Source organism: Planococcus citri, chromosome 5 (genome assembly GCF_950023065.1).
Source record: "Planococcus citri chromosome 5, ihPlaCitr1.1, whole genome shotgun sequence".
Taxonomy (NCBI): domain Eukaryota; kingdom Metazoa; phylum Arthropoda; class Insecta; order Hemiptera; family Pseudococcidae; genus Planococcus; species Planococcus citri.
Window position 1 is genome coordinate 59,413,760 of NC_088681.1, and position 27,160 is coordinate 59,440,919.

The following is a 27,160-nucleotide window of genomic DNA, read 5'->3' on the forward strand; positions in this document are numbered from 1 at the left end:
ATTCTGTGGGAATTTGGGGGGAGGGGATCAGTCCAAATTTTGATGGAAATTGAATATACATTATTTTCATTTGTTTCTTTCTGTAAAATGGAGGGGGGGGAGGATCAATCGAATGACTTGACACTGGGTATTGTAAAATTAATTTTATTCGGCAATAAATAATACAAATAACAAAATTTACAGCATTCAGCGTTTAAATAAAATTACATAAATAAATCACGAGGTTCTAAGATCCTTACCGAAGTACCCTCGAACAAAAAAAAAAACACATGATAGGATCACGATCGATGAAAAAATTATTGTTTCTTAGTATAAAATTGCAATAAATTAGTTTTAGGTGGTCCGGGTTTAGAATTAGGTTTAAATCGTTTCGTATTTAAGGGTATTTTATTCGATTTGCTTTCTGCGATGGTTCTGAGTAAGGTAGCCTTATCAGTGAATGAAACCTCTTCCCTGAGGTGACCACCGAGTCCGTCGTAACATGGTGATTTTTCTTGCGACGACGAATGGCCCATTAGACGACGTTTATTCAGCACTAGGCGATTTTTAGGGTCTTTTAATACGTTGAATCTGATAGGACTGGTTGGTGAGGGTTCTCTGGGCTGTTGAGGACGAGAAGTCGTTGAAGCGGTGCTGGTGGAAGGCAGGCTGAGTTCGATCTGTAAAATAAAGGAGGTGTGATGAGAATTTGGTGGAAAGTGATTGGATTTGATTTGAGGAGATCGCAGATTAAGATTTTGATTAGATTAGATATGTTTATATCTGATCAGATCTTGTGGAGGAAACCTGCTCTGATCAGATCTGCTTGACCAGATCAGATCAATTGGATTTCCCTTCCTAAATTTGATCAGATCAGATCCGGTCATTTCCTGGATCCAATGTAATCCGAACCAGATCAGAATTTTGATCTGATTGAACATGATCAGAACCGAACGCGCCTGTTTCATCATCAGATCAGATCCGAACATTTTGTGAATACAATCTGATAATCTGATGTGATCACTGATCAGATTCATCAAAGGACACCGAATCATATCTGATTTGATCTAAACAGTGAACACTGATCTGATTTAATCTGAGTTTCGATCAGATCAGATTTGTTCAGACCTGATTAAGTTATGTACAACTACAATCCCTCGATCCGATCCGATCTGATCTGATCAGGTCAGATTTGTGCTTTTTGTGGATCCAATCTGATGTGTTTTGATGCCTTTTGATCAGATCAGATCTGTTCCAAGTGTTCAACCAGGTTCAGATCTGATCGAATTTCCAGTGACTGAAACCTGATCAGATCAGATCTGATTTGACCAGATTGGATTTGGACATCTTGTGGATCCCATCTTATCTGACCAGATCTGAGTTTTGATCAAATCAAATCAGACCCAGTCAGATTTTATGAAACCTCTCGTTCTGATCAGATCAGATCTGATTCAACCTGTTTGATCAGATTAGATCAGGGAAATTTTGGTGATCCAATCTGATCCGAGTTGTGATCAGGTCATGAGGTCAAAAATCATTGAATCAAATTGGATCTAGTAAGGGAAGCCTGATAGGATTTGATCAGATTTTTACATTTCCTTTGTCCAATATGATCAAATCAGACCTGATTTTACAATGAGATGGAAACCTGATCCTGATCAGACTTCTTTGGTCAGATTCCGTTATTAGTTTCGATCAAATTATATCTGTGTCAATCTAATGGAATGGGAATTCTCAATTCTGGTCAGATCTGATCAGAGTAGATTCTCTTAGTCCAATTTGATCAAATCAGATCATCAGATCTGATTTCCAATGGGCTGCCTTATCGAATCTGATCAGATCTGTACTGTATTCCCTGCATCCAATTAGATCTGACTTGGACAAGATCCATTCGATAGAAGAAATTGTGTTCTTATCAGTCCAGTTTGGTCAGACTCAATCTGATGTGCCTCATCCTCAGATCCAATCCGATTTGATTAGGTGACAGTTTGGATCGGATCAGATTCAATAAGAAACATCTGATCTGATTGAATATGGTTTGATCAGAACATTGATCTGACTAGATCTCTGGGTTTGATCAGATCTGATCAGATCAGAATCTGTTCAGATCTGATCAAGTGATCAAATTAGATCCGATCTGATTTGATCAGATTTCAGATTACATCATTCTGTTCAAAGTTCAAACATAATCTGATTCAATAAGGGAATCCTGATAGTTTCTTATCAGATCTGTGCATTTTCAGGATTCAATTTTGATCTGACCGGATTTAATAGAAGAAATCTTATTCTCATCAGATCACTTTGATCAAATTAGATCCGACATTCCCTTGATCCAATTTGGCAGGGTTAGGCTGAAATTTCTGAAAGAATTAGATCTGATCAGATTCATTAAGTAAATCCAGTAACTCACCACAGGAGATTCCTTCAGCTGAGGTGTTGGGTATTCGTTGATGAATCTGCGAAGAGCTTTGTCACGTGGATTACTTGAGTTGGAGTTTTCTTGAGGAGACATTATTGCCTCTTCTAAATGCTTGCATTTTTTCTTCAAGCTTTCGTTTTCGTTTTCTGTATGAGTCAAGTCTTCTTTCACTTTACTAGAATGAGAAACGAGTGATAAAAGGGTCTGGTCGAATAATAAAAATTTTCTAAAACTAACCGAATAAAACGTCTAAAAATACAGGAATGGGTGAAGGGAAGAGGGTCAAAAATTTCTGTAGATTTTTTTGTATTGAAGGACATCATCAGAGCCCATCAGAAAGAAAATCGGAACGAGGGCTGATTTCACCCCTTAATTGGACAATAGCCTAATATGAAAGTTTGAGAAAGTTTAGAAGAGCAAATGAGATGAAACTTACGTTAGTGAACGATTCAGAATAGAGATCTGTTTTTCTAGGTTACTTATTTCGGTTACAGCTGCTGATAATTTTTGTTCCTTGAACTTCAAAAGACTCTGGAGATCTTTGGATTTTTCTTTATGTTTATAATTTTCACTGAAATAAACAGATAAAAAAATCATCTTTAACGAATAGAATACACACTTGTGAAATTTCGATTAGAATTAATTCCACCAACGTTTTAAGGGTATTGATGCAAGCACATAATATACTAGGATCCGTACAGTCTTTCATTAGAGCGATCGTATCAGCAGCATCTGCAGCCGAACCTTTGAGAATTTTCTCTAAACTGAAATTCACACATACATAGAATGCAGACGTTGAATTAGGATCATTGGAAAAGCTAGTACAGTTACTCGAAGAACGATATTTTACTTGGCATATTGATCGAGCTGTTTTTGTAATTCGTCATTACGAAGTTTCTCTTCGGTAAATGATTTAGCCTGGAGTTTCAGCATTTTCATCTTTTCTTGCAGATGATTAACGATTGTATCGTTATTTCTGTTCTTCTCTTCCGCTTCCATGAGCATAATTCTGTAAATACAGTTGAGGAAATGTTAGCTCAGAGTTTTCAATGCATTATAATGAAATGAAATGATGTAAGTAACTGAAATCTGAATTGGAAACAACGTACTTTAATCCGGCTAGTTGTGTTTTCATAGTGGTTTGCTCCTCCGTTAGTTTATTGACATCTATTTCTTTCATTTTCAATTGGAATTTTAAATTTGATACGGTGTTTTCCAAAGTAGCCGAATCTTGAGTCGGATATGAGCTCAATTGGAAGTATAACTTTATCGTATGCTTGTCGTCCACTTTCGAACGACATTGTGGACAAGTTTTTGATCTGGAATCAATTCAACGCAATTAAGACAAAGTTTTCGAGTGATATTTGTCAATTAAGAGAATGCATTTTGTACCTGTTGAGCCATTCTCTGAGGCAAGGTTGATGGAACATATGGCCACATGGGGTTGATAGTATGACTTCTGGGTCTGCGCCGGTGAATATATCGCCGCATATTGTACAAGATGCGTGCATTCTGCTTAGCTTAACGTTAATGAGGGACTAGGAAAGAATGACAGTCGAGGAACGAAAGTTCAGAATCGATTTTGAGTTACGAAGAAGACCCATGAATGTAAACGGTTGAACTATCAGCAAAGTTGAGAAATTAAGGATCATTTAATAAGAAATATGTTCTTATTTTTTAACAATTTGAAGAAATAATCGTCAAAAATAGATCATAAACGTTATAAAATTTCGAACAAGAGGGAAATTCTTATCAATATTTTGTTTTTTGAAAAATAAAGATAAAATTTAGTACGCAAAGTTCCCCAATAGGTTCGCTACAAACATTTACCGAAAAATTCGTTCCCTTTACTGGTTCTATTGGCAGCACTGATTTGCAAATGCGCAATCACGATGCCGCAACTAAACGAAAAAAAATAATTTTTTCCAAATTTCCTGGATGTAACCTACCGGTTTCAGTTCGTTTATTCTGAAAAAAATGAACAATTAGCTGGAATTTCGAGTTGTGGCATATTTAATTCGCTAATTAATAATTAATATTGTTCCAGCGTTCATTTCTGCGTCTTTGAAAGTACCGAGTTCTGGTGTGTTTCCGTTTTTCCTACCATTTTGTTGGCGGTTCTTTTCACACGGTTTTGGTGCCTAGAAAAATAATGCCACTCGAGTCTTCAACTTATGCTGTAAAATAACCACTTCTATTCATCTTATTACCTGTATTTTGTTACCAATTTGCATTATTCGTATTCCATTCGCTACGCTTAAACCGCAATCATGACCGAAGAGTATTTCGAAGGTATGTATCTTCATGATTTTCAGTGATAAACGCTGAGATGTCTGATATGCTAAATCGACGCCGAAATACCCATATTATTGTTGTCTTCTCTCACCGGAAGTATTTAACGAAGAAAGTACATCATTCCGATGAGAAGAAATTGTTATTTTCATTCAATTTCGAGTACTCGTTTTTGTTTACTACGAGGATTGGTTTAATCAAGTTTGTTATCTGTGTGTTTCAGATCGAGACATGATGGCTGACGAGGAGCAGTTATTAGGTGAAGATGATGCTTTCGATGGGGATAATATTCTTAACGGACAAGACGATCTAGACGCTAATGATATTTTAAATGGCGCTGACGGTGAACCGAAATCGGCTGAAGTGAGTACGACACCGGGTTGACGGTGACGCTGCCCCTATGTCCGTTTTATCGAAGATACGGTGTTTTATTACGAGTATTTTTTTATAGGAATTGGAAACAATCCGAGCACGTGTTCAAGAAATGGAAGAAGAAGCCAATAAATTGAAAATGTTACAAACCGAAGTAGATCACAGGATGACCACTGGTACTACATCGACGAGTAATGTCACCACAGCTACATCTACCGCCGCTTCAAGTAAATATTCACTCGATCGAACATCATTCTGTCATTTTTTGACCACTCGAGCTTCATCTTGTATGTGTTTTTGTTTTAGCGAACACGGTTTCATCAGCTGATGCCAAAATAGAAGCAGACAATCGTTCAATTTATGTTGGAAATGTGAGTATAGAAACCGAACGATTCCACGTATTACTTGCCTTTCGAACCGATCGAGTAATTTTTGATCGATTACGCAGGTAGATTATGGTGCGACGGCCGAAGAATTAGAAGCTCATTTCCACGGCTGCGGGTCCGTGAACAGAGTCACTATTTTATGTAATAAGTTCGACGGTCATCCCAAAGGCTTCGCTTATATCGAGTTTACTGATAAAGAATCGGTCACTATGGCCATGGCGATGGACGAATCGTTATTCCGTGGTAGACAGATCAAAGTGAATCCTAAACGAACCAATCGTCCTGGTTTAAGTACCACTAATCGCGGCGGTCCTATGTATAGAGCTCGTGGTATGCGTAGTCGAGGTTATAGAGGTGCTAATAGTTACATGTATGGATACAGACCTCGCAGAGGCCGGTAAGTGTACCACACTAATCGAGTATCAATGAATTTTTATCTCAATTTTTTTCACGTGTGTTTGTTTGTATTTTTGTCGCAGTGCCCCTCGCAGAGCAGCATTCTTTCCGTATTAATTGAATTTGTAACTCTCCGGTACCCGGTCATGCGTTTGAAGCGAATGAACGCAGTACGTCCATCACCCCTATCCCTGTTTTTCTATATATCTCGTGTATATACATATAATCATTGCTACAATTGTATTATTTGTTTGTGTGTGTGTATGTATGACCACATATCTCTTACAGAGAATTAGAGAATGTTTTTTCGTTAGCGAAATGTATATCGATTAAGTTGTCTGGACGTTTTTTCAGAGGTGTGTTCGGTTGTTTAATTTGCATCGGTGTGATAGAAACGTTATCATGATGTATTTGAGGTACTGCGATAGTAGAGATAATTTGCTAAAGATTAACTTGCGACGATTTGCACCGGAGTTCATTAAATAGGGTTTATTTTTACGCTGAATTTTGTTGTATAAATTGCGTTAAGTTTTAAGAGATTTTTATTTATGATTAATTGATTTATGAATACGATGTAAGAATTACAGTTTGTCTATTACAACATTCGAACTTTCTAAAGGTTGTTTCTTATTGAAAAGGAAACTGATAATTGTTCAGGTTGGGATGTGAAAATTAATACGAAGACTTCGATCACGTGGAAATGAACTACACCCCCCCCCCCCTCGACAAAAAAACAAAGTTTTGCTTACAAAATATTATATTTTGAGTGTACATACAAACAAAAAAAAATTATAAAATTCTATAAAACACTTATTTTTAGTATTTCCAGCTGTATTCGTCATTTTTGAATCAATTCACGACATGAAACTACTAAACTTGGTGCTTTTTTTATGATCTTTGTACATAATGACGTATCTTTGGGCAACCGGTAAAGGAGGAGCGAATCCTTCATCATATGAGGAGTCTTCAAATAACACTTCGTAATCATCCTGAGCGGTGACTGGTAACTGATTGACGACTGCTTTATAAAAACAAGTTGTTTGAGGATATAAGGCCATAACTGCGAAATCAGACTGAATTAAAATAACATTGGTGAAAAAGAAGGCGATAGAGGTCATTCAACCTTACCAACTGAGCCTTTGGGGAATAAAGCTTCAGGTTCGGTTTCCGGGTTCGCTCTCATTAATGGCAAAGGTATGACTCGACGTCGACTCAAAGTATGCCGTTCTTTTTGAACTTCGTCAATATCGTCGACTTCGTATTTACTCAGAGCTGAATTATATAACACAACTTCGGCTAAAATCCAGTTCTCTTCTTCTTCTTGTTCGGCTGATTTAACCAAAGCTGCGACCATGTCTCCGGACTAAAACATGGAAATTGATAAAATATCGTAACGTTCGCCGAATCGATTTTTAAATAATTCGATTGAAAAAATAATCACTTTGGCGATATAATTCGGTTCAGCTGGGATTGCTGCGCATAGAGGGGGTGGTTTTTCACCAATTTTGCTAACCCATAGAGGCAAAGTTTGGGCAGATACTTGTAACATTTTCATATGAGCTCCTCTTCGAAACGTGTCCTTATTGCCGGTATTTCTGGCCTAGAAATCATACACAATATTGAAAATAGGTCAAATAAAAACATCTATACCGAGTAAATAACTCGAACGTGTAGAATACCATTAATCTTCTTTCGTGACGTATGGTTCGTATTTCGTTTATTTTATGAAGTGCTGTACGTATCGCTTCTTCTTCTTTTTCAGCTTCGATTATAGCGTTCGAATAAAGTCCCTTGAGCTTTTGCTGAAATAATAACGAAATTTAGCCAAACTGATTCGTATACAGAAGAAATTACCGAGATGAATTTATAATACCTGATAATAAGGAGTAATTTTACCATCGGAGGTGACTTTATCGTGCGTTTTGGTTATGTTATTGATCATCATCTCGTTATTCATTCTTTCTTTTTCGATGTCTTGTACGAGACTGAACAACGATTTCAAGTTTTCCTGCGATAAATCAAATTTTATGAAAATAATCAGCGTTTTTTAGATTTGATTAGTACAGATACCTACTTGTACTTGAAATGCTGCTGTATCTGTGAATGCCATTTTATGCTGATTTGTCGCACTGAACGGAATGTAGATGTTTGGCAGTGACTAGTACGTGCCACCAGGTCACAATTGTTACGAAAAATAAAAACTGAAAAGACGAAAAGAGAAATTAATCGGTTTGATGAAGAAAAATTGGAAGTTGGAAAGTGATAGAGATCAATTTTCAATCAGCTTACCGCTTTGATAATTTTCGAAGCAAACTTGGGCATTTTATTTTAATGACATAATGAAACTGTGTATTTCATTCTGAATATAGTTTAATTTCATTTATTAAATAATAAATAATAATAATTAAAGAAATTATTTAAAATCAAAAGAAACTTCAAACAATTTTGTCGGTTGATTTTCCATTGTTGTGTTTTCAGTTTTGTTGCGATGTTTACAAAATAAAACACGTTGCCAAATTTCACAGTTTTCCAAAATTACGGTATTTTACCGGTAATTACGAAAATCTTGACGGAAAAAATCAGAAATCAGGGTGGTCAAATGAGGAAACCGAAAAGTCAAATTCGAAATTTTTTCGCTGATTTTTTTTACATCACTGCTAATTTTGTTTCTTTCTTTTGTGCTTTGTATTCCACAGTTTTTTAGTATGTGAAGATGTCTTTGTTTTCGTTATCGTTGGTTCGTATCATAATTTTTATAAAGAAAAAGTAGTGAATGAGTTTGAAAAGGAAAAGAAATTGCGACAAAAGTTAAATTTTTCGTACTCTGTCGGCCGTAATATTCATGGTAAATCGTCGTCCAAATTCCAAGTTATAAAATGTCTAATCATGATCAAATGGTTGAAGCATTGAAGGTAAGTTGCAATTGCTCTGAAGTGAGATATTCAATAACGCCTAATCATGTTTTTTTTTCAATATCGATTGATCTACGTTGTGTTATTACTCATTGTTTTCTAAACGTAGATAATTAATTTCAACGATACGAGAAGTTATCTTTGGTATTTCATGGGACAATAATTCACCTGCGAATTACCCATCGATGATGGAATCTGTGTCAACGTTGAAATTTCTTTTCAACTCGTTTCAAAATTTTTTTTTCTTTATTGTTTCAGTCATGCACTGGACTTTCAGATAACGATACTGCGAAACAGTATCTGGAACAAGCAGGATGGGATTTAATGGTAAGACTCATGGAGGAAAATAATTCTTCGCATTGGCACGTTATTGACTGATGAAAATATTATATTTTTGATGAAATTTTATAGAAAGCTATTCAAGCATTGATACCAGGAGAAACGCAGAAGTTACCGTCGGAAGTTGAATCGAATGATGTTCATATGAATGATGTTTCAAATCAGCCATCTTTTTCGAATAATGTCACCGTTAGCGATGATTACTTTAGTCCTGCGTCTACATCCAGCTCTCGTATAACTTTTAATATCTATAATCATAACTTAGATACTACAGAAAGCTTTCGTTTGTCTGAGAATGACACCGTTGGTGAGTATAATCTGTCTTGGAGATTTGATGAAACCATCTTGGGAAAATGTGCTGACCATGTTGTATTTCACAGATCATTTAAAAACTGCCATCCTTTTGAAATGGAACGCGCCAAAATGCCAGCAAGTGTTTACTGGTTGGCCTGGTCCTAATTCGCCAAGCGACGAAGAGAAATTGAAAAATTTACCCCTCGTTTCTCCAGTTCAATTAACCGTATCGTATGACGATGTTGCTCGTAGTTCGAAGAAAACAGTCAATGGAATTCACGATTCGAATAGGTATTTTTTTTGTTACTTTGAGTATAATGTTTTTTTTAGTTCAGTTTAGACTAAACTGTGATGCTTTTTTGTAGTAGCAGCTCGTTGGAAGATGGCAAATTCAAGTTACACATATTCGACGAAATTCACCACCGCGACTACACCGTTTATCATTCAGGCACAAAGAAAGTATTCGATGTTAAACAAGATATGTTTAACAAATCAGATATTCCAGTCGGTCAACAAATATGGTCAGGATGGCCTCCCTCCTGCACCAGTGATGATTTAACATTAGGTCAGCTGGGACTTAACACACCTCAACACGATTTATCTTTCCGAGCTGCTCCAGTTATGGTATCCCAAGGACGATTTGATAAGAAGAAACGTTACACTAGAGTTAGTATTACCTCGTTGAACCTTTCCCAGGCTATTTTTTTATCGCACTGTATACATAATTGAATTTTATCTTTCAGATTTCCACTCCTGATTCAGATACTGATACGTCGTATTCGTCCAACGACGATGAAGATATGCAAAGTGTGATCGCAGACGACTTATTCGAAGACACAAACAACTTCCCACCGAAAAACAATTGCTCATGTTCGTTAGGTAAAATACAATCGATTGTTTTCCTAGAATTAACGATAGCCCTTTTTCTAAACATCTGGTCATATGTTTTACAGTACCCGCTGAATTCGAAAACGAAACAATGGGAAGTATACAATTCGCCGTATCCTTCCAAGAAAGATATGGAGCTGCTCATCCGGACTTTTTCCCCGGTACATTAGATCAAGCATTTAAAGAAGCTTGCTCCAAACCAGCTAAAGATGTAAGGAAGTCACTATCAAACAATCGTATTCGCCTTCTGTCGTAATTCTTACTAATTTTTTTTTGGTTTTGTTTATTTTCAGAGAAAATTGTTAGCTGTTTATTTACATCATAACGACAGTGTATTAACAAATGTGTTCTGTAGTCAGTTATTATGTTTTGAATCAGTTCTACAGTATCTGGCCGAACATTTCATCGTATGGGGATGGGATGTTACGTTAGATAATAACAAAACATTGTACGTATATTTTCATCGCTCTCGAATCATTTCGTTCATTAAGAAAACTCTCTCATAAGTTGATCTTTAGCCTTGGAAAGCCTCTAAAAATGAGCTCGTTTTGAAAATCAAGACTTTTAAAAGAGAGAGGGAGCATCTCACTCCCATCTTCGATCGAAACAGTAAGAAAGAAAAAGGCAAAAAGAGATCAACTATTGCTGATTTTCTTAGTTGAAAAGATTTCAGTCGAAATGACCCGAAATAACCTTCATAACGTGATCCGTATCGAAAGAAATAATTAACCTAGTGTTTTCTTTTTCGCAGTTTACTTCACGCGTTGTATAACGTATTAGGCTCAGTCGCTGCTCATTCAGTTAGAAGCATGAAAACCGAAAAATATCCTATTATATTGATTATTACCAGAGTTAGAAGAAATACCGAAATATTATCAGTTATTCATGGTACGTTTTGAGCCATCTTGCTTCACACAGTGCTCACTCAGTTTGCTAATCATCGGTGTTTTTATTTCTATTCGTAGGTAATGTTGGTCTGAACGAACTGCTGTCTTCTTTGATCCAAACCGTGGATATGTTTTCGGAACAACAAATCACCGAATGTAAGGAAGAAGAGCAACGAAACGCCAGAGATATGATAAAATTCGAGCAGGATCAAGCTTATCAGGAATCGTTGGAAGTTGATAGGTAATTTTAACGGATTTCTCGTCTACCAACTGGTGATTTTTTTTTTCTAATCAACTTATTCTTCTTTAGAGCTAAATTCGAAGCGAAACGTAAACAAGAACAATTAGAATTAGAAGAGCAGCAAAAAGTCGAATCAGCCAAACAACAAGAAGCCGCTAAAAAAGAAGTAAATAATCGAATCTTTATCACAATCAACTCTATTCGTTCATTGGTATTAATTTTCTTGTAATTTCAGGCTCACAGACGCGCATTAGAGTCCAAGTTACCACCAGAACCTGCTGATGGAAGCGATGGTTTAACTAAAATAAGAATTCGAGTACAACAACAGTTTTTGGAACGCAAATTCTTGAAAACTGATACATTACAGGTTAATATTTTTATGATAAATTTTTTTGTACGTTGATTATTGTGGTCTATTGTCAATTTTTACTCATTTGATTCGTTGTTTCGCAGTTATTACTGGATTTTCTAGTTGTTAAAGGCTACGACCCTGCCGATTATAAGTTAATCACAAGTTTTCCAAGAAAAGATGTAAGTTCACAAACATTCCTGGAAAATTTTTACCAACGAAGCTAAAATTTACAATGATTATTTTCTCATCTGCCGCAGGTTACGTCGATGAACCCTGAAAGTACATTAGAAGAATTGAAAATGTACCCGCAAGAAACGCTCATACTCGAAGAACGATGAATATTTCTACAAAATATTTATTATTTTTAATTTACTCTTTATATTTGTGTATTTTTTGAAAATACTTACGAATTGAGGTAGTTGTGTTATTTTTATCTGTTCTCTCTCATATAATCGATCGCAATAAAATTATAAAAAATCTTCGACGTTGTATTGGAAAAATATATGCTACGTTCCTACGCTATATTCAACACCCCCTCCCCCCCTCCGTCGCCCCATCGACCTATTTAACGTTATTACTTCGTCGTCGAATGTGTGTGTGTGTGTATTGCATTGAAATTTTAATTACAAGTACGCAATCGTATACGTAACGTGGTAGGTTAAAACAATAGCGAGTAGAAAACCTTGATTAATTTTTTTTTCATTTGGTTATTTTTACAATTATTTTTCTTTTCTTTTCCTTTAATTTTTACATTGCGAAATATTAAATAACGGGTACGGATTATATCATATGTAATTTTTCACTGTGATATGTTAATGTACGTCGCTTTTATTCATTTTAATTTGTATTTTATTATGTAGTTTACGTGGTGTATTTATATATAAAGTCTAATGCTAAATGTTTACTGTCTGTTTCGGAATTGATGAGTGAAATTTTTCATCGTGAAGAAGGTCAATGACCTGTGTGATGACGATCTCGAGGTATTTTTGAGAAAATTAGTACGAGAAACAAGGCAAGAGATCAAGAAGGTATCGTGATTCGTGATAGTCAACTTCATCATTTTGATGAAAAATTATGGAGAATTGCTTATTAATACTCGAACACTCGAAAAATATCATTAAATATTTTAGCTCGAGCATTAAAAAAGTCCTTCTATTATACTTTAAGAGAAAATTTAATCATTTTTCAAAAATTTCCCATCAAAAATTCAAAATATTTAAAGAAAAAAATTTTAAAAAGATAAAATAGGCATCTTTTTCTATTACCTACCTAACTAAAATCCGTCAAGTGACGTCAACATCTCGATTTTTGAAATCGAATATTTCACGATGACGTCACATCAAAACAGATGAAATGCGAAAAAAAAACAAAACAACAACGTGATAATTTTCAGAATATTTCTGACGTTTTATTCTGGAAATAAATATTCGTGTCGTGCGTTGAAACGAAGTATTCGCGTTAATTAAATCATCTTAAATAGTTATGTTCAATTCAAAGCCGGTAAATAATCATAGAAGACGATTTAAACTGATCAAATTCAAAGCTAACAACTTGTATTCAACCTCGCGCAATAATCTTAGCATATTTTGTAGTAATATTTGAAATTCGTCATGGATTGGGGTAAGTATCATAAATACTACTGATTAACGTTCATTTTCGCATCATTTATTTCAATTTGCTTCCCCTCTAAACCTAGATTCAGAAAATTTCGAACCTACTCCTATTGCCTCATCTGCCACTAGTAAATGGGTCGGAGAAGACGAAGATGATAATATCAAGGTTTGTATCATTATTATAGCACTTTGTTTATTGTGAAATGATTACTGGCGAATATGATCGAATACGAAAAAGAAAAAACTACATTTAATTCCTATAACCTCATTTAGGATAATTGGGAAGACGAAGAAGACTCGAGAAAAGATGAGCCGCAGAAGAAAAGTGCTCAATCCAAGAAACCCAAGTCTAGGTTGGACGAAGCTATCGAAGAACGAGAAGTACGTTCATTTATCCCATATTTACTTTCCATCGTATACATTTTTATTCTCATCATCAATATTCGTACCTGTAGAGAAGAGAACGCGAAAGAAAATCAAAACTACGAAGCGAACTCGAGAAAGAAATAGATACAACGAACATGACTCCCGAAGAAGTAGCAGCTGAAAAACTCAGACGCCAGAAATTAATCGAAGAAGCTGATCTGGAACTGGCTAAAGAAACATTAGGTATGTCAAAGCTTCTCGTCCTAAACTCCTTACACCTTTTTAAATCCTGCAACGTGGATTTTTCAGGATTCGAAGATGAAAGTTGCTTCCTCGACGGATTGAATCCTACCACCAAAGAGGAGTTTGTCACCTTCAAGGATGCGATATGTAAAAAAATATTATCGTTTAAGAAATCCGAACATTTTAGCGTTTTTATGGAAGAATTTATCAAGGATGTTTCGGCTGATTGTAAGACCCAGTTACCGAAATTTCGACGTATTTATATTAATTTCATGTTGCCTAATCGATTGTGTTTTTCTCGCAGTAACCTCGAATGAACTGAAAAAACTCAAAATGAACATGGATAATATGTTCAACGAAAAAGTTAAAGTTGAGAAAAACGAAAAAGGCAAGAAAGCTAAAGGCAAAGGCAAAGCTAAAATACGAGTCGAGCAGAACGATATGGTACCTTGTTTTCAACGTTTCAAAATTCGATTCCGGTTTGAAAATGTTGATTTTAATGCTTTCTTTATTCGATTTTTTAGGTATACGATGAATATTCAGCTTACACGATCGATGAATATGATGATTTTATGTAAGATGATTTCTACGGTTACGGAGTAAGTTAGTGTTATACATCAGTTATTGTTACGAATTTTTTTTTTCTTCTTCTTAGTAAGAAATTATTATGTTTATTTATTATGTGATTATTATTGAATATAATTTCTAATTGAGCTGAATCTTAGTTTCTCGGATTTCTTTTTTATGTTGAACTGTCGAATACAAGATTTAGGTTTAGGCGTCAGCGAAGATTAGTCGTTGATCATGGTGTAACTTGTTTGTGTTACTCGTCGACGTTTTCATTATCGAATTAATGATTTATTTATCATCAGTGCAGCGTGAGAAGAACATAAATTCGTGGTCAAATTGTTTTATGAGACGAAGTTGGCTGGATTTCGCACAGTATCGAATAAGATACGGTTCGTAGTTCGTTGGCTCATTTTTAGCCTAATACAGAATTCGAAAATCAAAACACAAGAGATTCAGTCAGTCTCAAAAATGAGAAGTACTGAAAGTACAAGCCTTTTTATGTAATTAATTTCTCTCCAAGTCTTAATTAATGAAATAAAATCGAGAAAATTGAAAGAAATGATCTACGAAGCAAGCAACGAATCGAAAAAACCCAAAGTACGAAGAAAACTGGGGTACCTACATCATCGACCAGTTCTACCAACCTTTTTGGCTTCCAGACCCTAACGTTTCGACCAGTTATCGTGTTACATTTCGTTGGGAAATTCTGTACTCGTATCGATCATCGTACATCGAATGCATTATTTTTTAGTATGAATGAACGAATGGCAATCGTTACGACGTTAAAAATAAATTCCGTTTTTGTAAAAATTACCAATTTTGCACATCTACTTACCAACATTTAGGTGTTGTGTTGTTTTAATTTCTTTTTATTTGAACAAAAAAGAAATAAATGTCGAAGTGTAAGTGTTTTTAATTCGTGTATACATCGGTGTTTTTTTAATACAGTTCTCGCTGCATATAGTTTTAGCTCGGCGAACGTTTTATATCGAACGTGAATAGTGTTTATTCGACTGCCATTCCTTTGTTTAATTTATAAAATATGTATTTTCCGACATCACTTTATTGCTTTTTTGGGTGTTAATAGTGTTGATAATAATGTTGGTGGTAATTTGTGCGTAAGTTTTATTCGTTCAGTGTTCTGTGTGCTCGGTTTCTTGGTGCGAATCAGTTCGAGAGTTTTTAGTATTTCGCTGTAATTCGTTTGTTAGTGTGTAAACTAACAAGTTCGTAGTATTACAATACGTTAATGTGGTGTTTCGTGTATACAATCAACATCCCATATACCGAGTAAGATTTCATTCTATATTATATATTACTTAGTTAGTCATCTGTGTGTTATTGGATATTCCACCGAAACTAAATCAGATCTTCGAACCGACTGGTAATCTGTTCATTGGACGAGTCTCCAATCCCAATCCAATACCCTAGCCTATTAACCAAGGTATTCTGTGTTATGGCTAACAGAAGGACGTCCAAGATTTGTGCAGATTTACATGGATAACTATTCGACGATATTTAGGCGTATATTATTCGCTGTTTAGTAATCTTCGGCGTATCATCGATTAATACTTTGATTATCTAGACTTTACATCGTTCGTCGGTCGACTTGCAATCATTTCGGGTGTTTGTTTACTTTTACGTACTGTAGAAGAAACACCATCATCAGTCACCTCAACAACAGTGGTGTATTCGACGATACGATTACATGTACTTAAAGTACTCTATTTGAACTGTATTACGATTCTGGTTCTCGAAACCGGCCAATTATTCGCTCTCAAAGAAACCGAAAGTCATATTGGGCGAATTTGTGTGTACCTTGTCGACGACGAGTACCTACCGCTGCCTCGTTATCAAGCTTATTGCACTTTTATAAATATATAGCTGCTTATAGCCGCCGCGATAGTCGTAAATTTTACCTATGAAGGCGTAAACCGTACGTTGATAATACGCGTTTCACCGAACCGAGAATTTTTTACGGTCTCTTTGCAGCCCCCTTGTCCCCTACTCCTCCTCCTCCTCCTGCCACAGAAAGTTTTCGTGTTACGAGCTTATTAATTACGTGTACTTTGTGATTGTTGTGTATAGTAAAACGTTTGTCATAGGAAATTTTTTCATCGATCCTCGACCTGCCATTCGAAGAATTGGAACGATTTTTCGACTATGTAAACTGCGTAGTAGGAGTAGATAAGAGTCGTCGTCGATCTGTCTTCAGTGCTGACTGCTGAGTTTTCTGATTTGATGAAGTACGAGTACGAGAAATTCCGAATCCAAAATATACTGAAAAAAAAAATCGTAATACGTAACCTTGAAATGATACTAAAAGAAAGTGGCCACAAGGAAATCTCGATCGGCCTACAGTACCGTGTAACTAACTATCCACTGTCCCTCTTTACCTCTTTGGTGTGTAGCTGTGTTACCTCTTCTCTACCTCGTCGGATTCACCGATAAAAATCTCGACTCAAGATGCCGCCGCCTCCACCACCATCACCACCGACTGCCTCGACCCAAGAACCCGCGACCAGCGACGCGACTAAATTAATTTTTTATACGTAATCATTCGTATTCGTCGTCGTCGTCCTCCTCATCTTGATACTCTACTATACAGACTTCATTAATGAGATTCGTCGAGTACGCGTAGTAACTCGTTTTAGTATTTGTAGAAGCGGTTTATCAATAACAACATTACACACACGTAGAGAGACTAGAGAGAGAGAGAGATGTAGGAGATGGATACATTTTTTATTTTACATGCAGGTGAAACGATGATGATGATGAAGGTTGATAGAAATAATACAGCTAATCTACTCCTTTATAGTATGGTCGAAGGTGGAATGTGCAACGTTCTTTGAGTATCGAGAGGTTTTTTTTTAAATTCATTTTTTTGAAGGGATTTTTGTTTTGTATAGTGTCGTCGTGTCCCTATGAGAAGAAGATTAATGATGCCGGAGTGGATTCGTTGTGGGTTAAGGGAGCCGATCGATGACGATGGTGAGAGAAGGAAGCAGTGTTGGCTCGCGAGTGAAGAAGTAGATGGGGTGGAGGGCTGGAGTGTAGGTTTTTTTTGAGGAATCGGGTGTTTGAGGAAGAGTTGTTGAGACGAAAATGGGATATTTTGAACTGCTGGAGGAAGAATGAGATCGAAATGTGAGTTTTCGTTGCTGAAGTGTCGTAAATTCAGAATATTTTGGATTCTCACATCGTTGGTTGAGGATTTTTGAAGGAGTTTGTTTGGATCTAAGAGTAAGGTGAGAGCCCTGGATTTCAATTTTTTTGAAAAAAAAAGAATAAGAGCTGTTGAGAATATTCTCTTTTATTGAAATACTGGATGGGAAGATGAAACGACGATGTTTTGACGGAAATTCACGATTTTTGATTAGAAATTGCGAGAATATTGGAATCCCATTGTTTTGAAGGGCGAAAATTGCTGAAATTGATATTAAAAATGATAGTTTTGTCAAAAAAAAAAAGGTCGAAAATGAGTGTATAAATTCAAATTTTCGTGGAAAAGAGTTGCAGAAATATTTTTAGGATCATTTAAAAATTGTCTAGAAACAGGCTTGAAAAGTGATGGATTTTGATTTCAGACTGAAATAACAAATAACACGTAAAATGGAAATTCTATTTGTATTTAAAAAATTCGAATTGCTGAGTTCGAAAATTGGTGAAAATTTATACGAGGTGAGCTTGGGGAAATAACATGGTGCTCATGGAGACCTCCCTCCCTATTTGGAGAGGAGGTTACGTGCCCCAATATTTTTAAAACCACGAAATTTTCAAGAATTTTTGCGAACTAAAAAATGATTGAGGTGAATTCCTAAATTATGTTTGCATAGTAAGGGTCTAACAGACCGGTGAGGGTGTTGTTGAATCCTTCGAAATTTTGAAAATCATAATTTTCTGTACACATTTTGTTGCATGTCACAATTTTTTTTTCAGTTGCAAAGCTGCTGGAAGGTCGTGTGCGTCAACATTTTCGAAAACCACGAGAATTTTCCAGAGGTGTAACGATTATAATCGATGCTGCATCGATTATTTCGTCCCAAAATAATCGAAGATAATCGATTAATCGGTCAAAAAAATTGCTGTTCCATGATTGGTTGGAATTGAGTGAGGTATCATCGCCATCAATGTTTTCTGAACCATTATTTGAAGAATTTCTCGTTACAACTCTGGAATTTTCCCAATTCAAGAATCGTTGATTTTGGAATTTAAGTAAAAGTACTTTGATTTGAGGCACGACAGACTTGCAATGGACTAGGTTAGGAGCTCAATGGAAATGCTCTCGAATTTTTTCAACACTTGCCATGTGCATTATAGTGCTGTTAAGCTGGAAAAGTTGAATGGCAACAAAAAATGATTGAAACTTTGGTTTTTCAAATTTTTAGGAATTTCAAACGTCCTCTTTATCTGCTCGGCGTGGGCTTGGAATGTCCCTACTGTCTCCAGATTAACCGTTTCGAATTTTTGAACCGAAAAATTGTCAAATTTGGTCAATTTTTGGCTGTTTTTAAGGTTTTAGGATGAGCCTTGAGAGGTCAAAATCATTCTCTGGAATTCGATCTTTGTGTTTTTTTTGACCAAAAAAGTAAGCGTGGTGTCAGAATACTCAAAAATGATTAAAATAGTGATTTTTGAAAGTAAAAAGGAATTTAACCTATCTCCCACTTTATTTCAAATTTGTTGATAAAAAAATTTACAAATGGAGAATTAAATGAATTTTTGTTATTTTCAGAGATTTTGCTGCACATAAATCACCTCGATATAATGAACCTTGAGAGATCCAAATTATTCTTCAGCATTCGATTTCCATATTATTTATTGTATTTTTTTTTTTTTTTGAGGGGGTGGGGTCGAAAAATAAAAGTAGTGTAGTGTCAAAATGTTCGAAAATGACTGAAATGACTAACGATCTTCAATATTTTCAGGGCATTCAACCTCACTCCCCTCATCTCCTTTTCATTTCAAATTTTTCAGTCGAAAAAATTATCAATTTGGTGAATTTTTGCTATAACTATGAATTTTGATGCACAAAAATCATCTCAAATAAGCGTTAGGGGTTCAGAATTATTCTCTGGCGTTTGGTTTTTCGTGTATTTTGTTATTTTTGTAGGAGAGAGGGAAGTTCGAAGAGGTCAGTGTTGTTCCAAAATGTCCGAAAATTAATTACCTCAAATGGGCATCGAGAAGTCAAAATAGTTGTTCTTTAAGGATCACTTTTCAATTTGGGGGGGGGGTAGGGGGCGAAGAAGTGAGCGTGATGTCAAAATGTCCAAATAATAATAGAATATGTCTGTTGATTTTCATAATTTTCAGAGAATTTAATCTCCTCCTCTTCTCACTAATTTGTCTCATGATCCTGATTTCCTGAGAGAATTTTACCACATGACTGCAATTTTTTAGTCGAAACAAAATTGTTGAAATGAAAAATTCCGCCAATGGGGGGGGGGGATAAAATTCGATTTTTCTCTCTCTATTTTTGAATAACCCCTTTTTCAAGAATTGGTTTTTTGTATCAAGACATCCCTCAAGTTCACGGAAAATCAAAAATTGAAGTCTGTAAAAATTTACAAAAATCTGGTCAGTATCCTTGTAATGAAGCCCTTTTTCAAGGGAAAATTTTCCTCGCCACACCTTCTCCCACAATGTTGCCCTTCTTGCAGAGATGCCTCGACTGTAGAAAATAATTTCACACTTGAAACGAATAAAAACTTGAAATTTTAAAGTTGAAAAATTCTCCATTTTACGTGAAAATCCTTTTATGTACATACATATGTAACCCCTATTTTCAATGAAAACCTCCCTCAGTCCTTTCCTAGCTAAATATATTATAGAGGTTCAAAGAAGTGAGAGAAATAATCAAATTAGTAAATTTTTCAATATTTCAATCTCTACACAATCGAAGTTCTTCTAAATAACTCTCCAAAAATAGGGATGTATGTAGTATGTACTTGATCTTTCAGCCAGTATATCCAATTATTTGCAGAAAAGAGGAGCTCAAGTTTTCCTTTTTCATTGTATGAGCGAGGGGGGTTGTGTCAAAACTATGGAATTATGCTTTTCTGATGAAAACTGACTAAATCCATGAGTTAGAACGTAAAAAAGTGAAAATATTTTGTAATTATTTCAATTTTTTAGACTGGAGGGGAGCTCAAAAGGCTTAAAACTATTGAATGGTTTCTTCTGATGTTGAAATGGACCAAATCGCGAAGGATTAGTAGAATGTATCTTAGAATCTTGATAATTTCAACTTTTTGGATTTGTCTCATTTTTTTTGAGAATTTTGATGATGTGGGTAGTGGGGTGGGGGGGGGTTCTCAGCACGAGTTGATTTAAATTTTGGGGGGCTAAAATTTTCAGTTTTTTTTTTCATGGAAACCAATAACTTCTAAGTGGTGAGAACGAAAAAGATCGCAAAAAATTCATCAGTAAAACAGTATCAATAAGAAAAAAACTTTCTTCTGAACACGCTGGAACAAAAAAAGGTAAGTGTTCTGCCAAAATGGTTCCATGTTCAAAAAAAGTTGAAAAAATTCCGAAGTTTAATTGAATTTTTAGGCATCGAACATCAATTTTGGTTCAATTTTCAAAAGCTAACAAGAAAGTTCTGCAACAAAATGACTGATTTCTTGTCTGTATCCCTTCAACTTTTAATGTAGTTTTTGTTCAGTTTCGAAGGTTACATCGGAATTCGTATTGAAGAATTTTATAAATCAATTTTGTTAATAATAATGACTGTAAATTAAGAAATAAAAATGTCTGATTTCGAGCTCCTAAATTCAGATTGTTCGTCTTCAATAATTTTTGACCTTTTGAAACGTCATTGAGAGTCAATTCTGAGATTTTCTTGAAACATTATTGTGGCTTTTGTTTGCGATACTTCAATCGAAACATCTCCAAAAATTCCAAAATATTCGGATCTATAAAGATTATTCTTGTTTAAATAATATGAATCTCAAATTGGGATCCAGATTCAAAATTTGGATCTTGAAAATTTCTGCACCCGAAATTCGTAGGTCCTTCCTTCAAATCTTGTACAGGTGGGCAAAACGACTCTTACATTCGTTCTGTGATTTTAATTAATACACACGCTGAAGTCTGAGCCATACCAAGCTGGAAAATTGAGAAGGTATGACGCCACATACACATATTGTGTGTATTTTATTATGTATGTAGCATGTACCTCTACCTATATCGACAACGTGGTAAGCCCTTGTTTATGCTCTCCTCCTCTTCCTCTCACTCTCTCTCTTTTTCGTTCTTACTTTTTTTTAATGCTGTATAGTGTATGTATACCTTACCTACACCTACCTATGTGTTTGTCTTTGTGGTGACGACTACCACTACTACTACTACGATGACGATGACGACGACACGAATACGATTCGACAGTGGGTAGGGTAATTTTTAGCTGCTCGAGAAGGTTATGGTGGATATGGTCGTATTACATACAAGTTGGTGTGTAAAATACTCCACAGTCTACACGACGAAACGAGTACTACCTAGTAGCAAAGCGAGCAGCTCGTTTGCAAATAAAGCCATTTAAGAAACCTCATAATAACGTAATAGCATTGTAGTAATACGTAAACGTAGGTATTATACACCGTGCATCTGTACATGTATTATACACACTACACGTGTGTAAATCACCATTAACACTCTTCGCTCGCTCTGCCCCCTGTCTCTGTGGCCCCCCTCACGTCTCTGCTTCCAGGTCCTTTTATACCCATTGGGTAACATATGTAAGTAACGTGTTTGTATTATGTATATGTATAGTCTTTTTATTTGTACGTCTTTTTCTTATTTGCTGTTTCTCGCTTTCGAAGAGAGGGTGGAGGAGGGGGCTGCTTCGGTGCTCGACTTGAAACGTCTTAAGGTCGTGTTTTTTCAATTCTCTATTCAATTTCTTATATTCTCTGATCTTCAATGAGTATACATTTATGATTTACAAAGTACGAAAATGAGAACGATCAACCTCGATTACAGGGGCAAAAAATAACGATACTGGTGAGACTCGATAGGAGAAGAAAAAATAATAGAATGGAAAAGAACACTACTACTTGTAAATGGAATAATAGATGATTCGATTAATTAATTGCCTTGCATCGGTGCATGTTGCGGAGTCGTCGGCGCAGGGCCTGCCCTAGCATTATGAAGCGAGTATTTAACGACGACGATGCCAACGCTGCTGCGCCGTGTGTAAATCTTAATTAACAACCGTAGATAATTACGGTAACAAATTGAACAATTTATTTTGTACCGGTGTCAGTCAGTACATAGAAGGCGAAAATTACGGGTTTGATTTTATAAGTAGAACGAAAATGCCCATCCATGTTTTCAAACGTGATCGTGATTTAGCCAACTAGTGTATTTTTTAGTTTACAAAAAGCGTAACTTCACGAAAAAATTTTCAACCAATAATTCTAAATTTCAGATTATATATTTTCGATTTTTACAATTTTTTTTCTGTCGAAAATCGCAGCTTCTTCTGAACCCAATTTGGTCATATGTTTGGTTATGAGTCGTCTTCTCTCAACCGCGAACGATTTTTATTACGAACGAATTAATCGTCGTTCGAGAACGGTTCTAATTAATAAATATGAACGAATAAATCGTCGTTTCTGAATAATTTTTTCGATTAGGAATGAATGAATCGTCGTTCGTGAAAGATTTTAATTTTGAGGTTTGAGCAGATGAATCGTCGGTCGTTCACAAACGAAGAATGAACGAATTTTTGTTCGTGAACGATTTTAATGATGAACGAACGAATCCCCAAATCAATCATAATTTATGAACGATTGTGATTATGAACCAATAGATCATCGTTCGCGAACGATTTCAATTTTTCAACGTTCGTGAACGATTCTGATTATATTTTGTTTGATTTGATCAAATGAATTGACGTTCGCGAACGATTCTAATTATGAACGAATGAATCGTCGTTCGCGAACGATTCTAATTATGAACGAATAAATCGTTGTTCGCGAACGATTCTAATTATGAACGAATAAATCGTCGTTCGCGAACGATTCTGATCACGAATGAATGAATCATCGTTTGTGAATGATTCACAGTTTTGATTTTGAATAAATGAATTATCGTTCGTGAACGATTCAAATTTTGAATAAATAAATTATCGTTCGTGAACGAGTCTGATTGTGAACCAATGAATCGTCGTTCGCGAACGATCTCAATTTTTAACTGATGAATCATAGTTTGTGAAAGATTATGATTATGAACGAATGAATCTCCGTTCGTGAATGATGCTGTATGTGAACGAATGAATCGTCGTTTGCGAACGATTCTATTTATGAACGAATGAATCGTCGTTCGCGAATGATTCTATTTATGAACGAATAAATCGTCTGTCGTGAACGATTTTATTCATGAATGAAAAAATTGTCGTTCGTCGTTCGTGAACGATTTTATTTATGAATGAAAAAATTGTCGTTTGTGAATGATTCTGGTCACGCATGAATGAATCATCGTTCATGAACGATTCACAGTTTTGATTTTGAATAAATGAATCTTTATTCGTGATCGTGAATAATCGTGAACGATTCTCAATGTGAACGAATGAAACATGGTTCGTGAACGATTCATATTTCGAACAAGTAAATTATCGTTCGTAAAGAATTCTGATTATGGACCAATAAATTGCATTTGTCGTTCGCGAACGATCTCAATTTTTGATAAATGAATTACAGTTTGTGAAAGTACATGTATATGATTATGAACGAATGAATCTCCGTTCATGAATGATTCTGAATGCGGCCGAATGAATCGTTGTTCGCGAACGGTTCAGAATGCGACGGAATGAATCGTCGTTCACGAACGATTCTGATTCTGATTAAGTGATTACGAACGTATGAATCGTCTGTTGTGAACGATTCAAATTTTGAATGAATGAATTTTCGTTCGTGAACGATTCTGATACTGAACGAATGAGTCTTCGTATACAATTCTGAATGTGAAGGAATGAATCGTCGTTCGCGAACGATTCTGAATGCGACCGAATGAATCATCGTTCGCGAACGATTCTCAATGTGATCAAATGCATCGTCGTTCGCGAACGATTCTCAATGTGATCGAATGCATCGTCGTTCGCGAACGATTCTCAATGTGAACGAATGAATCGTCGTTCACGAACGATTTTGATTCTGATTACGGGAATGTATATGAATCGTCTGTTGTGAACGATTCAAATTTTGAATGAATGAATTTTCGTTCGTGAACGATTCTGATACTGAACGAATGAGTCTTCGTATACAATTCTGAATGTGAAGGAATGAATCGTCGTTCGCGAACGATTCTGAATGCGACCGAATGAATCATCGTTCGCGAACGATTCTCAATGTGATCGAATGCATCGTCGTTCGCGAACGATTCTCAATGTGATCGAATGCATCGTCGTTCGCGAACGATTCTCAATGTGAACGAATGAATCGTCGTTCATGAACGATTTTGATTCTGATTACGGGAATGTATGAATCGTCTGTTGTGAACGATTCATTCAATTTTTGAATGAACAAATTTTCGTTCGTGAACGATTCTGATAATGAACGAATGAGTCTTCGTGAACAATTCTGAATGTGAATGGACGAATTTCCGTTCGCGAACGATTTCATTGATAAAAGAGTCAATTTTCATTTGCAAACGATTCAAATTAGGAACGAATGAATCGTGGTTCACGAACGAGTCAGTGGTAGAAACTCGCATATTTTTCACCAAAACTATGATTGTGCAGATTTTAGTATGTGTTTATTTTGTTCAGTGATTTTTTTTCCTTATATCGAATGAGTAATACGTTCAAAAATATATTTGGAACGGACAATTCAACTCCCCATACTTCAGATAAGCAGCTTTGCATTGAAAAAAAAATAAAATGACAAAAATAAAACCAGAAGGCGAATGTAAGGTTAATAACTACACAAAAGACATATCTATCTACCTTGTACTAAAGACTGTAATCGTGTATAGTACCCGGTAATGGCTGCTGCTGTCGTTACTTTTGCTGCTCACATATAGGTACCTACATATATGTGTACATGTATGTAATATACGTCCATAAGGCGACGGAGCATCACGAAAAGTGAAGGGAAAGAGGGAATCGTGGACGATGATACTATGTTATTTACTTGTGGTCGTGTATTAACGTAATAATAGTTACTTATACTCACACTGAACCACCGTGGCCATCGCCATCGCCGTCGTCGTCGTCGAATAATCAAACGACCGACGTGTAATAATATAACGACGATGATAATACTTTACAATACAAGTAGTGTACCTACTTGGAAGTATGTTGTAGTGTATAGTTACCTGTTACCTGTATCGCGAGTCTCTCTTGCGTCTCAGCCCTCTCATCCAGGCTGCAGTGACCACTGTTGCTTATACTTGCATCGCACAGCACACCTCACACGCCCTCGCACCAAGTACATAGGTAAGGTACTCGATTACTCGTCGTCGTATGCTGTACTACACTTACAGAAACACACACACAAACAATCGAAAGGATTCGACTGGTACTTGTATGAGTTTTGTTGCGGTTGCTCGGCTACTTCTTCTGCAGCAGTGTACCTAGAGACCTATGTACACAGTTGGAAGTGATATGAGAGCGCAGAAACGTATTATTGTTATGCAGAAAGCAGCTAATAGCGAGCAGTTAGTGGTATCTGGTGTACTCGTAGATTTGCGCCTATAGTGAGTATGTCTTGCGGTTTCAGCAGTGTCCGAGGGGACAGAGAAGAGAAACGAGAGAAAAAAACTATAGAATATCGTCTTTTAAAGTAGCTACCATCGTTGAACGAGCACTCTGGTACTCTCAAGTTCTTCATGTGTATGTATCTCGTGAGTCATGTGGCAGAAATCGATTAATGCGTCTTGTCGTTCGAACCCCAAGGGCATCATTAGACAGACAGGGATGTGAAATATATTCATTTCACACCGTAAAGCGTTAAGTAGGTAGAAATTTTCCTACCATGAAAAAAAAAATACACGAGTCGAGAACCTCTTCCATGCACGTCGTTCGTTCTCTTTCTGCCAAAAAAATGAAAAAAATTAACAAGTTGGTCGAGTTTGCTTACGAAGTTGCTATGTACATATTTTACGTGCTGTATGAAAAAAAAAAAAAATTGAAGATAACTTTTTTTCTTCGTCGGTTATTTATGCCTATCTTCTTCTAGCGCGTTAACTAAATGGCGTAATTAACGTAAGTACTCATATGTTTATTTGTCGGTTAGATAAGGTTTTTTTCTCACTCTCTTTTCATTCCCCTTCGAGCATTGCTCGGCTTGTTATTTATTTACATATTTAACGTGTGCTACGAATACGATGAATAGTGCGCTCGTGTTTTTCTTCTTCGAACGTTTGTCTTCTCGTTTATGAAGCTTTGGCGGTGCTTGGGTGGTACCTACATGAGGCGATGATCGAGCGAAATTCGGAGTGAAGTGGATAAGAAAAGGAACGAGGAGAGTTGAAGATGAAGAAGAGAAATGCGAAGGAGAGGTGTAAATGAATTGTGGAAATAACCGAAACATTACGAGTTGAAAAGTTCAGCCTCGAGCGATTCTATTGGAGTGGAATGATTTTTTGTTCGTTCGCGAACGATT

The 27,160-nt window shown here is 36.0% G+C and overlaps 6 protein-coding genes across 7 annotated transcripts in view; 4 read left to right on the top strand and 2 right to left on the bottom strand.

The window, feature by feature from the left end:
* Nucleotides 1-128: 128 nt before the first annotated feature.
* LOC135849133 (E3 ubiquitin-protein ligase TRAIP-like) lies at nucleotides 129-4,154 on the bottom strand. The gene is made up of 7 exons (XM_065369396.1): nucleotides 3,791-4,154; nucleotides 3,508-3,717; nucleotides 3,249-3,407; nucleotides 3,052-3,162; nucleotides 2,835-2,969; nucleotides 2,390-2,573; nucleotides 129-659 (listed from the first exon to the last, which is right to left on the bottom strand). The coding sequence occupies exons 1-7, from the start codon at nucleotides 3,907-3,909 to the stop codon at nucleotides 297-299; spliced, it is 1,281 nt and encodes a 426-aa protein (XP_065225468.1). The 5' UTR covers nucleotides 3,910-4,154; the 3' UTR covers nucleotides 129-296.
* Nucleotides 4,155-4,328: 174 nt separating this feature from the next.
* On the top strand, nucleotides 4,329-6,462 carry Pabp2. The gene is made up of 6 exons (XM_065369398.1): nucleotides 4,329-4,690; nucleotides 4,914-5,053; nucleotides 5,142-5,289; nucleotides 5,369-5,433; nucleotides 5,511-5,845; nucleotides 5,928-6,462. Exons 1-6 carry the CDS (start codon nucleotides 4,669-4,671, stop codon nucleotides 5,959-5,961), a joined length of 744 nt encoding a protein of 247 aa, XP_065225470.1. The 5' UTR covers nucleotides 4,329-4,668; the 3' UTR covers nucleotides 5,962-6,462.
* A 121-nt stretch (nucleotides 6,463-6,583) lies between these two features.
* Sgf29 (SAGA-associated factor 29) lies at nucleotides 6,584-8,320 on the bottom strand. Its single transcript, XM_065369397.1, has 7 exons — nucleotides 8,134-8,320; nucleotides 7,919-8,045; nucleotides 7,718-7,852; nucleotides 7,524-7,646; nucleotides 7,286-7,444; nucleotides 6,973-7,207; nucleotides 6,584-6,904 (listed from the first exon to the last, which is right to left on the bottom strand). The coding sequence occupies exons 2-7, from the start codon at nucleotides 7,952-7,954 to the stop codon at nucleotides 6,699-6,701; spliced, it is 894 nt and encodes a 297-aa protein (XP_065225469.1). The 5' UTR covers nucleotides 7,955-8,045; nucleotides 8,134-8,320; the 3' UTR covers nucleotides 6,584-6,698.
* A 215-nt stretch (nucleotides 8,321-8,535) lies between these two features.
* Nucleotides 8,536-12,238, top strand: casp (Fas associated factor casp). Of its 2 annotated transcripts, none has more exons than XM_065369394.1 (14): nucleotides 8,536-8,756; nucleotides 9,015-9,083; nucleotides 9,168-9,402; nucleotides 9,476-9,680; nucleotides 9,755-10,055; nucleotides 10,133-10,268; nucleotides 10,343-10,488; nucleotides 10,571-10,725; nucleotides 11,029-11,165; nucleotides 11,243-11,405; nucleotides 11,475-11,571; nucleotides 11,641-11,772; nucleotides 11,859-11,936; nucleotides 12,015-12,238. In XM_065369394.1, the coding sequence occupies exons 1-14, from the start codon at nucleotides 8,721-8,723 to the stop codon at nucleotides 12,093-12,095; spliced, it is 1,971 nt and encodes a 656-aa protein (XP_065225466.1). In that variant the 5' UTR covers nucleotides 8,536-8,720; the 3' UTR covers nucleotides 12,096-12,238. The 2 variants fall into 2 exon arrangements, with proteins under 2 accessions (XP_065225466.1, XP_065225467.1); XM_065369395.1 differs by having other exon boundaries at nucleotides 9,758-10,055.
* An 877-nt stretch (nucleotides 12,239-13,115) lies between these two features.
* Nucleotides 13,116-14,698, top strand: LOC135849136 (eukaryotic translation initiation factor 3 subunit J-like). Its single transcript, XM_065369399.1, has 7 exons — nucleotides 13,116-13,377; nucleotides 13,454-13,536; nucleotides 13,644-13,751; nucleotides 13,826-13,979; nucleotides 14,046-14,207; nucleotides 14,284-14,423; nucleotides 14,504-14,698. The coding sequence occupies exons 1-7, from the start codon at nucleotides 13,368-13,370 to the stop codon at nucleotides 14,555-14,557; spliced, it is 711 nt and encodes a 236-aa protein (XP_065225471.1). The 5' UTR covers nucleotides 13,116-13,367; the 3' UTR covers nucleotides 14,558-14,698.
* A 615-nt stretch (nucleotides 14,699-15,313) lies between these two features.
* sbb (scribbler) overlaps nucleotides 15,314-27,160 on the top strand; it is a 133,734-nt gene continuing 121,887 nt past the window's right edge. Inside the window, exon 1 of the mRNA XM_065368644.1 lies at nucleotides 15,314-15,839. The gene's annotated coding sequence lies outside the window, so the exon portion shown is untranslated. The remainder of the gene's footprint in view (nucleotides 15,840-27,160) is intronic.

Excerpts from the sequence above, each read along its gene's own strand:
- LOC135849133 (XM_065369396.1), bottom strand. The coding sequence starts at position 3,909 with ATGCACGCATCTTGTACAATATGCGGCGATATATTCACCGGCGCAGAC. Across the intron at positions 3,163-3,248 it reads CAGCTCGATCAATATGCCAA|TTTAGAGAAAATTCTCAAAG; the intron begins GTAAAATATCGT and ends TGTGAATTTCAG. Across the intron at positions 660-2,389 it reads AGCTGAAGGAATCTCCTGTG|ATCGAACTCAGCCTGCCTTC; the intron begins GTGAGTTACTGG and ends TTTATTTTACAG.
- Pabp2 (XM_065369398.1), top strand. The coding sequence starts at position 4,669 with ATGACCGAAGAGTATTTCGAAG. Across the intron at positions 5,054-5,141 it reads GTGAACCGAAATCGGCTGAA|GAATTGGAAACAATCCGAGC; the intron begins GTGAGTACGACA and ends ATTTTTTTATAG. Across the intron at positions 5,846-5,927 it reads TACAGACCTCGCAGAGGCCG|TGCCCCTCGCAGAGCAGCAT; the intron begins GTAAGTGTACCA and ends TTTTTGTCGCAG.
- Sgf29 (XM_065369397.1), bottom strand. The coding sequence starts at position 7,954 with ATGGCATTCACAGATACAGCAGCATTTCAAGTACAA. Across the intron at positions 7,445-7,523 it reads GTCACGAAAGAAGATTAATG|GCCAGAAATACCGGCAATAA; the intron begins GTATTCTACACG and ends TATGATTTCTAG. Across the intron at positions 6,905-6,972 it reads ATTCCCCAAAGGCTCAGTTG|TTATGGCCTTATATCCTCAA; the intron begins GTAAGGTTGAAT and ends CTGATTTCGCAG.
- casp (XM_065369394.1), top strand. The coding sequence starts at position 8,721 with ATGTCTAATCATGATCAAATGGTTGAAGCATTGAAG. Across the intron at positions 10,269-10,342 it reads CAATTGCTCATGTTCGTTAG|TACCCGCTGAATTCGAAAAC; the intron begins GTAAAATACAAT and ends TATGTTTTACAG. Across the intron at positions 11,166-11,242 it reads AATATTATCAGTTATTCATG|GTAATGTTGGTCTGAACGAA; the intron begins GTACGTTTTGAG and ends TTCTATTCGTAG.
- LOC135849136 (XM_065369399.1), top strand. Across the intron at positions 13,980-14,045 it reads ACTGGCTAAAGAAACATTAG|GATTCGAAGATGAAAGTTGC; the intron begins GTATGTCAAAGC and ends TGGATTTTTCAG. Across the intron at positions 14,424-14,503 it reads GAGTCGAGCAGAACGATATG|GTATACGATGAATATTCAGC; the intron begins GTACCTTGTTTT and ends TCGATTTTTTAG.